This window comes from Heliangelus exortis, chromosome 29, assembly GCF_036169615.1.
Source record: "Heliangelus exortis chromosome 29, bHelExo1.hap1, whole genome shotgun sequence".
Taxonomy (NCBI): Eukaryota; Metazoa; Chordata; class Aves; order Apodiformes; family Trochilidae; genus Heliangelus; species Heliangelus exortis.
Window position 1 is genome coordinate 5,060,751 of NC_092450.1, and position 16,787 is coordinate 5,077,537.

Here is a 16,787-nt window from a genome sequence, read left to right on the forward strand (position 1 = left end):
CCCTGCCCCTTAGAGCTGCCAAAAACCACCACTCAAAGTTAGCAAAGCAAATACCTCCTTAGACAAGCTTAATAAACACGCCAGGAGAAACCCTAGACTTCATCAAGACATTGCTTGCCTGACGAGGCCAAGCCTGAGGTCCTCAGCACCTTTCATGTCCCATTTAGGCCAACATCCATTATCCCTGTCACACGTTCTCCAGCCCCACTCCGTGGAAGTGCACAGAGATATTTGAAACAGCCAACCCCAAACTCCACACCTCTTCCCAGGCTGCAGTTACTAGCTAATTATCAGACCAACAACCTTGTCCCCAATCAGCCCAAATTAAGACGTTTGCTTTACAGCATGAATGACACGCAGCAGATACTCCTGGTGTTCTGCACAGCACTGAGCTTGGGTGCCCATCAGCTCTTATGGCCTCGTCCCAAATAAATCCTCATTTCTTTGTATCCCTGATGGATGATTACTGACTCACTGACAAGAGTGGGAGTAGACATGAAAGAGTACTTTGAGCAGGGAGAAAGTGGTGAAGAGGAGGGATGGAAGCAGAGAAAATGAAAGGACAAGGCAGAAGGGGCAAGAAAGCGTGGGGGAAAAGTGCAAGGGAAGTGAAAGAGGAGGAGGAAACAAGATCTGTGGGAAGCAGGAGATTAAGAAGCTGAGACCAAAGCAGTCAAGCCTTCTCTAGGGGCTGAAGATAACCCCAGAGAAGATCAGAACAATCCCAGCTCTGTAGCTTCCACTGCAATAGGTATCACAAATCCATCACTCCTAAACCACTGCTCATAAGGAGACATCAGCATCGCAGCAACTCTCTGGCCAGAAATCCCCCATCTGGCATGGGATTCTTTGGAAAGCACCCTTGGCCTTGGATGTCAGCTCCCAACCACAGCTGGGAGTGCTTCTAAGCTCACAGGAAGAAGCAGCCAAGAATTCCCAAGCACTAGGAGGTCCCAAAAAGGGCAATTTAAAGAGGTCTGGTTTTCGAAGGGTGGGGGAGACAAAGTTTGAACAGACACTGTCCCTTTGAAGGGTGAGGCCAAGCACACAAGAAAAAACACACCCTGAAGTTGCACCTGAACTTCAGGAAATGCCAGCCACCAGCTCCAGTTCTGCTCTTTTCCATCACTGTTGTCAATCCAAACAAGAACCAACCAACTCCAGTTTCCACCAGTGACTTTTCATGGTCATTGACAAACAGGTCTACAAAAAAACCCCACCTCTTTATGAGACGCAAAAAAGACATCAAGGAGTCATCTTAGATTTCACTTTCTATCTTCTTCACTCAACAACTTCAAAGAGTACCAGTGACTTACCCTCATCCTGGAGGTCTGATGGAAGTGAAGCATCAGATGTCATGGAGGGGGCCAAACTCCAGCTCTGGTTTTCATCAGAACTGTCCTGTCCAAAGCCAGCATCATGCTGATCCTCTCCTGGGAAGAGAAGGAGAAGCTGAGTTTAGTGAAGAGGCCACATTTCTAACCCATATCTTACTGCCCACACCACGAGATGTGTTTCCTCCTGGTTCTCCCTTTTACTGAAGTCCAAGTTCATTCAAGACCCAGGTGGACAGACTTCACAGCAGGAGGGCACACAAGTTTCTTGTTCTTGCCCTCAGTACATGCCCTCTGCATGAATAACCTGTAAAATGAAGGACTACACCACCCACTCCACTGGAATGAAGAATCTGCCTGTATCACTCCAAAAAGCTTTGAGATCTTTAATTGAAAAGTGGTTGGGAAGAAAGATTGACTCCCTATAAGTCACATCCAGATTAACAAAGCCACGTGTCTGTGTCTGGAGGCAGGAGCTATTACCTCCCCAGACTTGATGCTGCATTGAACTTTTTCTGTAAGCAGACATTTTGCCAGGGAATTTGCTCCCAATATTGGATTTTATGCAGAAGGCACTTAGATGCTACAGTGACAGATGTTAAGATCAAATTTTAATATAAATGGAGTGCAGCTAGCCTACCTGGAAAAGAAAATGCTTCTCACCCTGAACAAAGCAAAAAAGCTTTTTGGATTACAGTCCCTGAATACACAGAGCCCAGGCTGCTGATAAGGGAGGTAAAGCCAGCTGCTTACTCATTCAACACACAACAAACAGCAAGAATAGGGAGTTTTCAGCTGATGTTAATTGCACTCAGACACTAAACCCAAGTTTTATCTCAGCAAACAGAGGAACTGTGCCCTGCATTTTAAATCAAGCCTCGATGAAAGGGCTGCAAGGCCTGGGGCAGAGGTTTGCAGCACTTCTTCCCACCAAGAAACACCATGGAGATGCCATGAAGTCTCCAGCTGCAGAAAGACAAGGCAATATTTTAGATGTGCTTTGTTTTTAAGATCCCAGGTTGCAGCCTTCCCTCACTTGCTCTGAGCACGAAGCTCACAGAGCTCCTGCATCCAAGGACACATTTTCAAGACAACTTCAGTTCTTCACCAAAAGGAACAATCTGGCTGTGAAGAACATAACACACACAGGATCATCCTCCCACACATCAGTTCCTTAAAAAACAAATCACACTGGGTGCCAGACACCATTACAGTCTTGCTGATAGTATAAGCTCAAAGGTCTTGAAAAACCCATTGAAGATTTGACTTTGAAGTTTATTAAAGGCCTCTGGGGGTCAATGACAGAAGAGGGGGCAGTCCATGGTTTAAGCCATTACAACTTCCCTACCAGGGGAAGAGCCCAAAGAGTAATCAGATCTTTTCCCAGCTCTACGCTCACTCGTTTCCAGCAGCCATTCCAGCACACAGTGCAGAACATTAGATTCCAGAGAAAAAGGCAAATTCAGAAAACAACTGTTCTCCTTCTGGGACGTGGTCATTCAGCACCTGCACGGCTCATCTCTCATGCCCAGAAGAAAGCTGCAGGTCCCTGGCCCAAAAGGGCAGGTTCAGATCCCTGCTGCAGGATCAGCCATCAGCTGAGATGGTACCACAGTCACCTTCCAGCCACCAGCTACTCCCCAGCCACTGAGAGTTAAGCCAAGCTCATTCCTCTGTGCTACAACAAACTGAAATTCGTGCCTCCAGCAAAAAAAAATATTAAAAATTAAAAAAGCAAAAACAAAAACCAAAAGAAAACAGAAAACCAACTAGGGGTTAAAAAAGCAGAGCCTGAACCTCCCTGCTCTGCTGGCCAGGATGGGAAGCAGAGCCCATCCATGAGCCAACCACCACCCTCCTGACCTTGCAGAAGCCATCACAGACTTTTGCTGCTGGTTCTTCCCTGCTTTGCTGCAGCACTTTGAGACCCTCAAACAAAAAGGCTCTAAAAAGCAGCCAACCAGCTGAGGGGAAGGGAACCCAGTGTTCATTCTCACCTTGCTCCATGCCTTGCTGTGGAGTTGCCACATTCTAGGGCAGTTTCCACAAAACCCTCCAGCTCCTTGAACACAATATTTCCAGCCCACCAGCACAGTTTTAAACACCCACAGAGTACCAGGTGTCCCCTATAAAGAGATCCAGGTGCAAGATGATGGCAATAACCAACACCTGGGTCCTGCCTTCCACCGAGCAGGAGGCACCCAGCTGCACCAAACCAGCTGGATCAGGGCCCAGTCCAAAAAGGTACTTGCAAGAATAAGTCACCAGGTTTGTAACAGCAGGAGAAGGTGTTGCATGGAGCAACCAGAGGGAAAAAAAAAAAAATCAAAAAATCAAGGCACAGAACTCTGCTTTGGCAGAGGTCTCAGGAATGAAGCATCACACAGTGGGGTTGTCACCACAAATGGGCTCTTGCTTGCTGGGGAGAGGAGAACCCAAGGTTTCACATGTTCACACAAACCCCCTCAACTCCACCCAGGCTGCAGCAGGTACACACATGTATCATGCCAAGCACAGCAGGGACCCCAAATCCCTGCACCACAAATCAATACCAAGGCCTCTTTGTTTGCTTTAGCATTCACAGACACCACTTACAGATTCCCTAACAAACAAACCCAACAAAAACTCTGAAGACACAACTACTTAAAGCAAATCCTATTGCCTTTCCATTTGATTTGCATTAAGAGAACTTCTCGTGCTTTAATCCACTTCTCCATAAAGTTTATGGAGCAGCAACAGCTAGTTGAGTCCAAGCAGAAAAAATAACCAGCAACTTGTCAGGGGCCAAGCTATTGTTCTGAATGAAGAAAAAACTCATTAGCTTTTAATGAAAACACAGGGAATAAAAACCAAATAGCACAGAATCCCAGCAAATAATTACTCTGCACCTGACGCAAAGCTGCTCTATCTTCCTACTCAAATCCTCAGCAAAATTCCCCAACTTAGTGCTCTTTGGAGCATGAACAAAAACAAGACTGACTCTAAGGGAAAGAGCAAGAGGTTTCTTGGGCTTAGACCTCATCCAGCAGCTCCCCTGGCACTGTTTGGCTACCCCCAAGTGCACTCAATACCCAGTTCTCTTGCTTCATCAGAGTTGTGGCACAGGAAAAAAACAAACCAAAATGAAATTATGCCATCTTTTAGCTGCCTGACATTCTCTGCAGAAACAGTTTCTCACACAGCAGCAGAAAGAGGGGCTTGAAGGCATCCTGTGTAATTAACACAGATCTCCTGCTTTAGATGTATTGACTCTCAGCAAATTGCAGAGGGGACAGATTGAGTCCCTGGTGACAGGGGTGTCCCCAGAAGAGGGGGTGGCAATTCAGAATGCAGCAGCAGGCAGGTCACATCTGCCACATCAGGTCCCTGCAGGACCTGTGGATGTCACACAGACCTGGCAACAGGCACAGACACAGATCCCCTGCACTGGAGGAGAAAAAATTACCAAGAGGAGAATAAAAAGAACCCAGTGAAGCATTATTAGGGCTTCAGTGGGCAGAGCCCACAGCAGAAGGTCAGCACAATCAGGGAACACACTGTTGCTTCCCTCTGGACAACCTCCAGAGCACAACTGCTGCTCTTTGCAAGGAAGGGAATAATCTGGACCCACCCTTCCTATTTGTTTTGGGGCTTGCAGTGCTGGAGGGTAGAAACAAGTCCTGCAGCTACACCAGAGCAGAGGTAGGATACAGTAGGTAACAGGTTTGAGGATATATGCTTTAAAATCTTCAGTTCAAGCTCTGTTTCTGCTAAAATTCTATTGTGGAGGATCAGAAAATGCCTCCCTGCCTGTATCTGCTTCTGCAAAGGGAGAGGAGCAGTTACACTTTTAAGATTAACTTATTGCAACCTCAAGGAGCAAGACTGACATTTTTTTCCCATAAAAAGTGGTCAAAAGTTTTTCTTTATGCTTCAGCTTGCTCTTCATACAGAAAAAAAAAAAAAAAAAAGAAAAGGAAAAGGTGAATTAATGCATCCTGACACGCACAGGAAGGGAAATAATCTAAATAGGTGAAAGGGCTTTGTAGTGGAAAAAAAATTCATCTCCAGCAGCTTGTTAAGGGAACTGCAATTAAGCTTACTTTGCATTCAGTAAAGGTCTTTATCTAGGTACCTAGAGTTTCATTAAGCATCTTTTTAGAGCATAGGAAAAATCAATACCAAGCGGGTTCCATTTACGCTTTTATGATCAGCTCCTTCATGCCAAAGCGGAAGTGAAATCCCCAACTCCAGTTAATATTCAAGGAAACCAAGTTCCTGCTCTAAAGTAATGACTCCTCAGCATCACACTACAAATAAAGGTCTCTGATCCAAATCCCATCTGCCTTCATGCTCGACAGTGTTAATATCTCTCGATTTTCAGGGACTAATTTAGCAGTAATGTATTTCCCAAAGCAGAGCTGTAAAAGCATTATCAATACCATGGTTTAATATCCTTTCCTACAATCACTCCCTGAAATTATGGAGAATCACATGGAAACACATCAACAGAGACTCACCCACACACAGTAAGTACTGCTCACATGTAAATATATTATGGTTTCGCTTTCCTAATGTAGTTAAAGCTCTGTCAACGTGGCTATTATAAATTACATACCTTTTTAAACACATTTATGTGCTCGAAAATGTATGGTGTTTCTTTTTTGAATGCCTCAAAGGCTTCAGCAGCTCCCAAGCGCCCATTTGGATCTGTGTGGTTAACCCCTGTGATTAATAGGTGAATGGATGAGGTTTGGGGGATGCAGATTTTCTGCACCTTCTTGGTGCAGACTATTGATTTCCTCCTGGTGCCAGCAACACCACATCTGCCTGAAAATCCCACATTTTCTATGGCACACCACTGTGATACACCCTGGGTGGCCTCCAGGGGCTGCACCAACCAAACACGAGGGTGTAATTAACAAATTACAGGTGAAAGTTCTTTTATCTACAGATCTCAAAGTGTTTACCCCACTTAATAAAAACTGGCTTGGCTGTGGAGATGATGCAGAGAAGGAAAACAACTTTGTCCCTGGCTCCTGAGGTGATGGTGAGAGCAGGACCCCTCTCTGCTTACCCCATGTTCCATCAGGACAGGTCCAGCTGATGGCACAAGGGTCAAAAGGAAAGGGAGGGATCTCCTCCCAGCCAGGAGCTGATTTATCACGGCTGTGGAAACCTCGACCCAAAGAGGTCTTGGCTGCCTGACAGGTGAAGCCAATCCAAGCCTAATTTTGCACACTCGGTACCCAGTTTTTTGCTAATTACACGCAGTAAAGCAAATTAACGGTCCACTAAAAATGCCACTTACGTTAAAAAAGCAAGCAGAAAGCGGGAAGGTTTTTTTTCAGAGGGTTGGTTTGGGGCTGCAATGAGCCCCTGTGCCCAGCAGGTCGGGCTGCAGCGCGCAGCATCGCCGAGGGAAGGAAAAAACCCAGCACAGCTTTAACCCACTGCTGGGCAGGGAAAAGCAACAAACTTCCTGGGATCCATCAACTCCATCGGTCCCATCTACTGGGCAAAGCTTTCTGGGGAACTTTACTCCTACTGTCAGGGGGGGAAAAACGCCTATAGCATGTCCAAATACCTTATTTCACCAAAAGGAATTCAAATTTTGCAATTCTCAGTGTCAAGAAAATTATCCTAAAGGATGCTGAGAAGCTCCTAGAGAGCCAGGGTTAAATTATTTTCTCTTCCAGTCACATGGCAAAGAAACTTCACGATTACACAAAACAGAAAGTGACCTGGAAGTTATTAATTCACAGACCTCTAGCCAGATATGTGGATATTCACACCAAAGCCTCCCCTCAACTGATTAGGGGATTTTTTTTCTAAAAAGGAAAAAGTAAGCAGTAATAGCAAGCACGAGTCCTGCTCAGACACCAGGAAGGCCACCCCACAAGTGACACTGAAGAAATTGCAAGCCTTGGCCCAAAGAAGACATTGGCAGGGCTGCTCTGCAAGACAGCAAAGCTCCTGCTTATGAATCCAAGCAGCTGATGAGGCCTCAATTTCCCCCCAAATGCCTTGAGGATGCTGCTGAGCTCACGCTGCATCTCTCCCCTCACTATTTTTTAAGTCCATGCCAGCCCCTTGTGTCATTCCCCAGCTGAGCTCTCCAGTTTTCTCTCCCCTTCCTTTTCTGCTGGGTGTTGGCTCTGTCTCCCCCTCCCTCCCCCTGATTTCCTCCCTCCAGCTCCTCTCTCTCTCTCTCCCAATTCTTGGCACCCTTTCAGGAAAGGCCCTGCACATTCTGCCTCTCAAGTGGGGAAGCACAGCACACTGCAGGCTTGCTAGGGACAAGCCTGAAACCCAGCTCAGCAGAAGATTCCCACGGGATGTAAACAAGTAAACAAGATTTATTCTTTTATGACCCAGTAACACATCAGTGAAACACAAAGCCCCTCCAACGTGAGCACAACCAGCCCTAAAGCTACCAACACTTTGTTGGCTAATAAATTATCCCTCCCGAGCCTCTTTGAAGAGGTCTCCATTTAAAGGATAGGGATACTGAGGCAGAGGAAGATTAGAAATCTGCACTTTGGTTCATCTTCTGAAGCACCAGCCCTGCCAGGGACACGGCCAAACAGTGGCTGTGAAGCCAGATCTCACATTTGTGTGGTGCAATAATTAACAGTTCTGCAAGTATAGTCTGGGACCTAAAAAAAGAATAAATAAATACATCAGTATCATTCGTAGCAAGGAGAAGACTACAGGCCAAATAGTTTTGATGAACATCCATGGCAGCATCAGGAGGTTCAGCATATTTCCTGAGCCAAAACCCTTTCCAAGTGCACAAGGAATAACCAGAACCAGCCACGAGGGAGCTGGAGTTCAGTGAGCATATTCCAATGACAAGACACAAGGAGGCTGTCTTGCCCGTATATGCAGCAATTTTCCCTGTTAAGAAAAAAATAAGTACAGTGAATGCAAAGCCAAGAGCACACAGCAGGCACTCGAGGGACTGGAGGAGGTGCCCATTAGGAACTGATGATAAAGCAAAGGATGAATTCCCAGCCGTGTTTTGGGATGGAGTCTGACCAAAGGGCACAATTAGATGGCTTGGATGAAGTTACTGCTCTACAAACCAAAGCAATGCAGAAGTCGTTGTGGGGAGAAAGGCTCAAAACTCCAGATATGAGCCAGCTGACAGCTTGAAACATCTGGGAGTGGGTCCTGTGGGACAAGGACACTGATTTCCCTGCTCCCCAGCAAGACTCAAACAGCTCAAACACCTCTAAATAGCCAAAAATATATATTTACAGCCTTGTCCCCCGTTTTTGTGGAGCAGAAGGGTCTGTTACCCACTGTGTGAAAGCTCAGGTGATGTTATATATGTGAACACTCCTGTGCTCCATCCCCAGGGGAGCAATTTCTTGACTGTTCTGTTCTGCACGAGCACAGAGCAACGCTTGGGCTGCACGTTCATCCAGGCACATTACAGTAACCCCTGAGATTTCTTTATAAAAAGAAAGCTGCAGCACACTCCTATTACACAAACAAGTTCAGAAAACACAGAGGGTTCATTTTCAGAAGGCTCTCTATCTCCAAAGCTGCACAATAGGCAATTTAGACAATCTAATAATTAAGAGTATTTTATTAACTGACCAAAGTGAGAGCAATAGAATTTGTTAATATTTAACTTACTGGGGCTCCCCAAACTGCTGTATATTTTGCATCCTTACTGACATTTTTATCCCTTCTTTATGGTGCATTGCTTTAATTCTTTGCACTCTGGTGTGCTCTGAACTTCCCCAGGGAGGGGAGCCCAGGACACTGCTAAATGTGACCAAAGAGGGCAAAAGCTCTGCCCCAAGGTGTTACAATCCGGATGGGTTTCAAAGGACTGTGGGTGACTCAGTAACTCGAACCCTTTTGATTAATGAAGTAGAGCTCTCCCAGAAGCACCCAGTAATCCAAACCAGGAAAACTCTCCTCAAGTTTGCAAGAAGTTTTAAATCAATGGGCTGGTTTAAAAAGAGTTCAAAAAGCCCTCCTCGTTAACGTGATTCTCCTCAATAAAGGTCCTGAAAGTTTTGACATTAACTGCAGAATAACCCAGCCAAACTGCTAGCTGCTGTTACCTGCTCTTTCCATCCTATTTATATATTCTGCAGATTCTTTATCTGCTGACTCCAAGGAAAGATTAAAAACAGTAACCCCTCTTTTTTGTGTTTCATTTTTTTTGGTTTGGTTTAAATCAACACATTCTTGAAGGCTTTTCCCTTGTCCTCCCCCTTCTTTGAACATACCAAAAAAAAAAAAAAGTGCCTAGAGTTTTCAAGAATTGTGGAAAAGTCCCTTTATAATTCAAAGCTAAGAGGGAATTTGATTTCTGGATTGAACACTCAAAAAGCAATAGCAACGGTTTGAGTTTGATACCTCTTTATGTCTCCATGTGTATATGTAAATAAAATATGTAAATAAAACCAAACACCCCCATACAGCCCTTCCCAGAGCAGACACTTGCCTCCTACCTATGACATTTTTCCAAGCAGAACATTCTGTTTCCTCCTATAATCATTCCTTGCTTCCCAAATCCGTGCACGATCCCGCAAGGTAGCAGAATAATTTACAAGTCCCTGCAAAAGCAAAGCTGTGCAGCTGCTCAGTTTGCAAAACTATGAAACAGGAGGGATTTCAATGAAAAAAAAAAAAAAAAAAAAAAAATTCTCTACACAGATTTGTTTGCCCAGAATATAAATACATACACAGAGGCAAAGAAGTGCCTGCTCTGAGCTGCAGGAAGCAAAGCTTCAGTGCTGATAAAGGGACCTGTCACAAGTGTTGATATTAAAGCTTTTCTTTTTTAAGTTAAAGAACATATGCTTTTGTGTACATTTCATTTTTCATTAATTAACTCTGTTCCCCACACCACCCAAACACATCTCAGGCTTTCGGAGGCGTTCTAACAAAAGTTTTTTTGTTTTCTTTTTTGTCCCTGTGTGTTATGACATTTCCAGGGTTGTAGCTGGCCCTCGTGTTTATAAAGCAGGGGAATTCCAGGCATGGTGATAGAATAGATACCGTAACAATATGTTACAAATATTGTCAATTCCATATTTTTTCCCTTGCGTTTTCAAACACATCATAAATCTTGCCTGGGTTTCCGTGTCTGAACCCTGCTTACCACTGAGCTGGAGCCTCTTGGCATGGAGGCAAAGAGGTTTTTTTATAAATAAAACTTAACAAAAAATCACCGTGCACTCCATTAATTCAGGAACACTCTGCCTCAGCTTCAAAGGGGATTCTTTACAGTAAAGATGGTGTTTTTGCTGCTTTAATGATTTGCTACTTGTACTTGTCATAACTACACGAACCAAATATGCAGGAGCAGGGAGCAGAGGGCTGGGGAAACGCGCAGTTCCGTCTCCCACCCAGCTCTGTTTCACTTCAGTTCAATGGATTTGGGGCTTTAGATAGAAAAGCTGCTTCATAAATCTAACACTTGAGGCCTTTATGTAATACCAATTAATGAAAGAAAACTACAGGCATGCCTCGGGTAGGCACAGACCTCGTGCTCAGCTCCAGCATCCAACCCCAAAATAATCGGTGACCCACGAAGAGCTCCACATCTCAGCCAAAGGGAGCAGGGCCAGCAGGAGTAAAATGATCCACACTTCATCTCAGTACTATGCACCGTGAGATAAGTGGCCTACTAAGACTTTCCACACTGTTACTTATGTAATCCTTTTATGGAACATGAAGGCTCCCAATTTTTAAGTCAGGTTTTATCCCAGCTTGCCCCTGAGCCCACCTCTCTGACACATTTATATTTATTTTATATTTATTGCTCCCAGCTCCAGGGAGGTGACATTTCCTGAGGTTAAGGCACAGAGCTGGGAGAAGCAGGAGATCTGGACCCAATTGCTGGATGCACCTGTAGATGTTCTGGGACATTAAACACATTTCTCGAGCCTCAGTTTTCCTAAAATTGATAAATAGGAACAACTACCTTGCTCTTTTGCATGTTTTGACTACTTATGAATATTTGAAAGAACACAACTATTCAGCAATTACACACATGGTGCTTCGGAGAAAACCACTTGGGGTGAATTTTTGATGTAAAAACAGGAGTGTTATCACAAGCTCAATGAAAACTGATCTGATTTGATTCATCTATTGACAACATCATCTTAAAAATGAAGTAAAAAGTCACTGCCTGTAACTGCACCCACTGTGAGCTTTTTAGTGTGAATGAGCACAAGGAGATGAGGAGTTCTCTGTGCAATCCTGTGCTAAGGGAACCCTCCCAGCTGAAGGTCCAGGTACAGCACAGGACTTGGAGGAACAATTCTTGGAGCTGGAGCCCTCGACCAGAGGAGCAGAACCACATTCTGTCTCCACAGCTCTTCAAGCAGTGTCAGTGCTCCTCAGCATCCCAAAATACTTCAGAGGCATCAGTGATTTAATCCAGTTCACTTTTCCCATATTTTGTCATGTCACACCTGCTCATCTTTGGAGGCCTTTTGGGTCTGGGAGTGCAGAAGATGAAACGTTCCCCGTGACAAGAATTTTGTGCAAAGTTCCATTTGGCAAAGCCAAACTCCCAGCCCTGACCCACAGCTCTTTTTTAACCACACACACACACAATTTTTTCTTCTCAAACCCTTCCCTTTGCATTGCTCCCTGTCCCTCCAGACTCCTCCCAGACTCAATCCTTCCCTTCCAGTGCTGATTCCCTTGCAGTACCCTGGAACAGCCTCGGGCTGCTCCCTCAGACCACTCCTTTCCTCCAGCCCAAAGCTGCTGCAGAACATTTCCCCTGCACCAACAGAGACAGAAACACTGAGAAGAACCCGGGGGACTTCTACACCTGACCCAGGTTCTCTCCACATTTTCTTTCCCAGCTTTCCTCAGCTCTTTCCACCAAGAGCAGGCTGCTGCAAGGCAGCAAGGAAGGGCACACCTGCAGGAAACACATTCAGTGTAGGAAATGCTTCCCAGAGACAGTCAGCCCTCCTCCAGAAGGATAACAGGAGTCACCCTGGGGCTGCATCCAAAAAGCACCTGAGCAATTTTTATTTTTCTTTAAAACCAAGCCCCACGTTGTAGTTCTCTGGTTCTTTTCCTTCCAGCACACACCAAGTTCTCCTCTGTGCCCCAGCAAGGCATCACCAACCACACCTGAGGTCCTCAAGGTGATGTCCAAGCCCACGTTTTCACTCCCAAGTTGTCTCCTTTGTACATTTTGCCCAAATAATATTAGTTGATGACACAGGGGCACATTTAGTGACATCTACATACCTGAAGACCCAAACACTTGCACAGTAATTCCTAGCAGGCATTAGAGCAAGCTAGGCTCTTCATTTACAGATCTATACAGTTCTACAAACCAATCTTCCTAGTAGGACTTAAGCTTCCAAGTCTAGAAAAGAAGAATATTTCAGAAGAACAAAAGAAAACCTCCTCCAGCCTTTAAATTGTATGAACTTTCAAAATGTAAACAACAACAACAAAAAAAAAACAACAAAAACCTAATTTCGAGCCCTTTTATGTGCTCTAGTCCTTTTTTTTTTTTTAATTTTGAACACAGCTGTCTGTTGTACTTTCTCAAATGATGCCAGATGCTGGGTTCATCAACCAAATGCATGAAAACAATGGTTTGAAAGCAATTAGAAGCACCGAGGCTGCACCGAGGCTCATATTAAAATGTGATAACACTGTTCTGGTGGGAATTGCAACACTGCTGCATTTCTGACATTTCTGTGCTGCCAGACAGACAGGATGTGCTGGAAGTGGGCCCTGATCGAGGAGGTAACATACTGGAATTTATTCCTGGAGTAAATGAAGGATTAGCTGACTTGGAACACTCGCAGGGATTTTTATTATGGCCCCAGCTCCCCTGTTCTTTGAACACCAGCAGATCCCTCTGTCTGTGTTCACATATCACAACCATTATTTAAGGAAAAAGGACAAAGCCACCAAACCTTGTGCCTTGGCTGTACCCAGTGCTCCAGATCGGGAATCAGAGCTCAGCTCCACTGCTCAGCTACAGCTTCAAAAGAGCTCCAGGTCAGCTCTGAGCAAATACAGATCCATCAATTGCCCTGAACATGCCAAAGTACCCACTGACACAGCCTGTGACCTGCAGGCACCCTGCAAAGTTTAAATCATCACCCACATTATTGCGGAAATGAAGATCAAAGTCCCAATCAGAATCTCCCAGCTTGTTAACAGACAGAACAAGAGATGGTCACGGTCCTGAAAAGAATTTACAGCCTCACCATTTGTCTACACCTGGAGGTTGATTCAATTTCAAGTTGGGGTTAACCTGAAGCAATGAGACTGGAGGAAACTCCTTGCTGAAGGTTACCCCATAGTCCTTGCTCCCAAGTCAATGGCCCATGGGAATACACTGCCCTGACTGAACTTTAAGCCTTTTACAGAGAAGTTTTGCAGAAAATTTTCCTGGGCTTATCCAAGACATTTATGTCAGCACCACAGTTTTATGTTATTTGCTCTCAAGGATAAGGAGAAATGGACTTGTGTCACCCAAAAAGAGTACAAGACGAGCTCCTGCTGTAGCCCTCGCTGCAGCTTTGCCCCTTCCCACACCCCAGAACTGCCACACACAGCTGTCTGTTCAGTTTGAGCTTTTCTTGGTGCCTTTGAACAGAGAACACCACACACATCCAGCCCCTCCCCAGCTCCCTATGAGCTCCCCAGGCTCATAGCAGTAAATAATCCCTCCTTCCCCTGGCTTTTACTCACCTCGGGGCAGAAATTCCAAGTGGTACCTGAAAGACCAAAAAGAGACAGACATAAGCATTCATTCTGAATGATTCCTCCCAGACAGATGGGGGAATCGTGCCAGAAGCACTGCCAGGAACCCAGCCAATGGTCAACACACACGTTTTGTGCAAGAAGCTTCATGGAGACTTGCAAGTCCTACAGATGGTACCCAGCCCTTGCAACATCCTCTGCTACCTCCTCCACATCTCCTCCTCTTGGAAAACACTTCCAACCTCCTTCCCCTAGAAAAGGTTTCTCTCTCAAAACACCAGTGCTTTCATGACCTTGTACTTTTCAGCCTTAAAGACCTTTAGAGGTCCCTTCCAACCCAAACTATAATTCTGTTCTGCAGTTCTCTCCCTAACCTCATCCCACACCTCCCCTTACAGCCACAGCATTGCAGAGGGCAGCAGGCACACTGCCCACTTTTGGCTGTGCCAAAAAAGAAAATCCTCCACGATTTCTTCATCTCTCACCCTTGGAGAGCATCTTGGGCTGACAGCTGAGTCATTTTAATATGGGGAAATCTGGAAAGAGCTCAAGGATTGGGGATAAACCACAAAGTGACCCATTCACAGGCAAGATGTTTAACAAAGGCTTGGTCTATAGGCATTAGTGGCAAGAATCCAGTATGTAGAAATCCAATCAATTTGTTTCCTCATTAAAAGCTTTCATGAAGAAAATGATTTAACACAAACATTCAAGCTACTGACACAGATTAATTAGAAAACAACAACAGAATTCTGATTAAGGGGATAATATTTATTTGACTTGTTTGCTTTGGACAAAATAAAAAACGCGCACAGACAGAAGAAACTTTCCTGGGAGAATGGGCTCAGTGACAAAGAACAGCTGGATCAGATTGGAAAGAGCCACACGACTGGGGCCTGGAACAAGAAAAAGCTACAAATTTCTCTGAACCTCTGGATGCTCTGGGCAGTGGTGCCCTGTTTTTACACTGAGCTTTTGCTCCATCTTCCCTAAGCCCAGAGAAATGCCATCACCTGCCCAAGGTCAGCGGAGCTGCCAGAGCTCCTCCATCCTTTTGTTTCCAATCAGCATTAACTGCTACTTGGGAATTCCAATATTATTCAACATTTGATTTGGGAAACTTCCCGAGAGGATCAGTACCTGCATCCCCTGAGCCTCCAGCATCCCTGAGAGCTGAAATACTTTTGTCTCCTGAACAGACAACGGCTGTGAGACAAGGACAGCAAAATCACTTCTTTTCTGAACTTTTGTCTCTTGTGCTTGAGAGACTGTCCTAATCTCCCCTGAACATGTTTTAGTGATAACATTTACTGCACTAGGACCAAAATGATTTTCTGTCACTTCTAATTCCAGTTCAATAAAAGTATAAGAGCTTTGTTTCTAACCTCTGTCATTTTTAATACAGTAAAATGGTTTAAAAAAAAAATGTAAAATTGAGTTCCATTTCCTACTGGACCAGCAAGCCCATGTTAGCCTCACTCTGATCAAATTTACAGAGGAAGGGAAATACCAAAAAGATGCTTTGCCTTTTTTTTTTTGTTGTTTTTTTTTAAGCATAAGGAAACAGTCAAAAATTCTAATCTCATCAGATCAGGATGTGTCTTTAATCTCATGCTTTGATCATTTTCACTCTGGAATGGCTTAAGCTGAGAATGAAAGTTAGTTTAACATCTAATCAGGACTGGGGGAAGATGGTCTTGTTCTTATGCAAGATGAAAGAGCAATGATCTAATTCCTTCATCTGCCACTGACTGCATGAAAATCTTGAATGAATTACTTATCTTGAGAGCTTAAAGGCACCCATGGATGATGCCACAGCTTTGTGTGTTTACGTGTAGGATTTCTTTCTTTCCCTGTGATGAGTGAAGAGAGGGTGGGGGGAAGGATGACTTCCAGCATCTGCATTTCCCCCACCCCTTCCCTGCAGGTGAGTTCAGCCTTAGCCACTCAGCCTGTTCTATTTCCCTCACTTTTCAGAGGTGGACAGAATATTTTGTGCTCCTCTATTACCCAAGAAATGCAATGATATGGCTGCAACTGCCTAGGTACCAAATAGGGTTGGTTCAAATGTACCCATTGCTTTATAGACTGAGAATCAAACATGTTTCTGTGCAGCAGAGGAGCAGGAACTCTGCTGGCAGGAGGAGGTTTGTCATCTTGGGTCACTCTTCAAAGTGCAGAGCTTGAGGCCAATTCTGATTTTTGTTCCCAATTAGGACAGAACTGACAAGGATGTTACACCCTTAACATGTCCTGGGTAACAGGCAGTTACACAACATTTCACTCTTTAGCTTTGCAAGAAGTTTACCCTGAAAGACACCATCCAATAATTTCTTGCAGCTATTTGTTTTTAAAATTGTAATTGGCCCATACACACCCCCTTGAGCCAAACAGCATAAATTGAGAGATCAGAAGCCTGATCCTTCTTCCACAGCATTTTTATTTTGGAGGTTATTTGCCTTGGGATCAGGTTTGACATTTTCATCTTTAATCAGCAATTTTTAGATCTCACGAGCCCCAAGAGAAAAAGCTTCTCATTGATTTTATTAACCAGAAAGTTTGGAAATAGGAGATGCAGTCACTCACATCTTAACTGTTCCTATAGGCACTTTTTTAATAAAGCTCTTATCCCCCAGCTGTGAGTGGAATCCTCTAAAAAGAGCCAGAAGGCAAAGGAGAGAGGTCCAGTTTACACTAGACCTTAAGTGCAGGGAGATGGAGGAGGAAACTCTTGTCAAGTGATTTACT

The 16,787-nt window shown here is 44.6% G+C and overlaps 1 protein-coding gene across 4 annotated transcripts in view; it reads right to left on the reverse strand.

Annotated features, from left to right (window-relative positions):
- The window catches only part of SKAP1 (src kinase associated phosphoprotein 1), a 130,039-nt gene that overhangs the window by 101,306 nt on the left and 11,946 nt on the right, over nucleotides 1–16,787 (reverse strand). For 3 of the 4 annotated variants that reach the window (XR_011722856.1, XM_071728362.1, XM_071728363.1), the window contains exons 3-4: nucleotides 14,028–14,053; nucleotides 1,317–1,433 (exon numbers count right to left, since the gene is read on the reverse strand). Coding sequence is in view for 3 of the 4 variants with exons in the window: in XM_071728362.1 (XP_071584463.1) it covers nucleotides 1,317–1,433; nucleotides 14,028–14,053 (143 nt within the window). In the remaining variant the exon portion in view is untranslated. The remainder of the gene's footprint in view (nucleotides 1–1,316; nucleotides 1,434–14,027; nucleotides 14,054–16,787) is intronic. The other variant, XM_071728364.1, reaches the window with a different exon arrangement.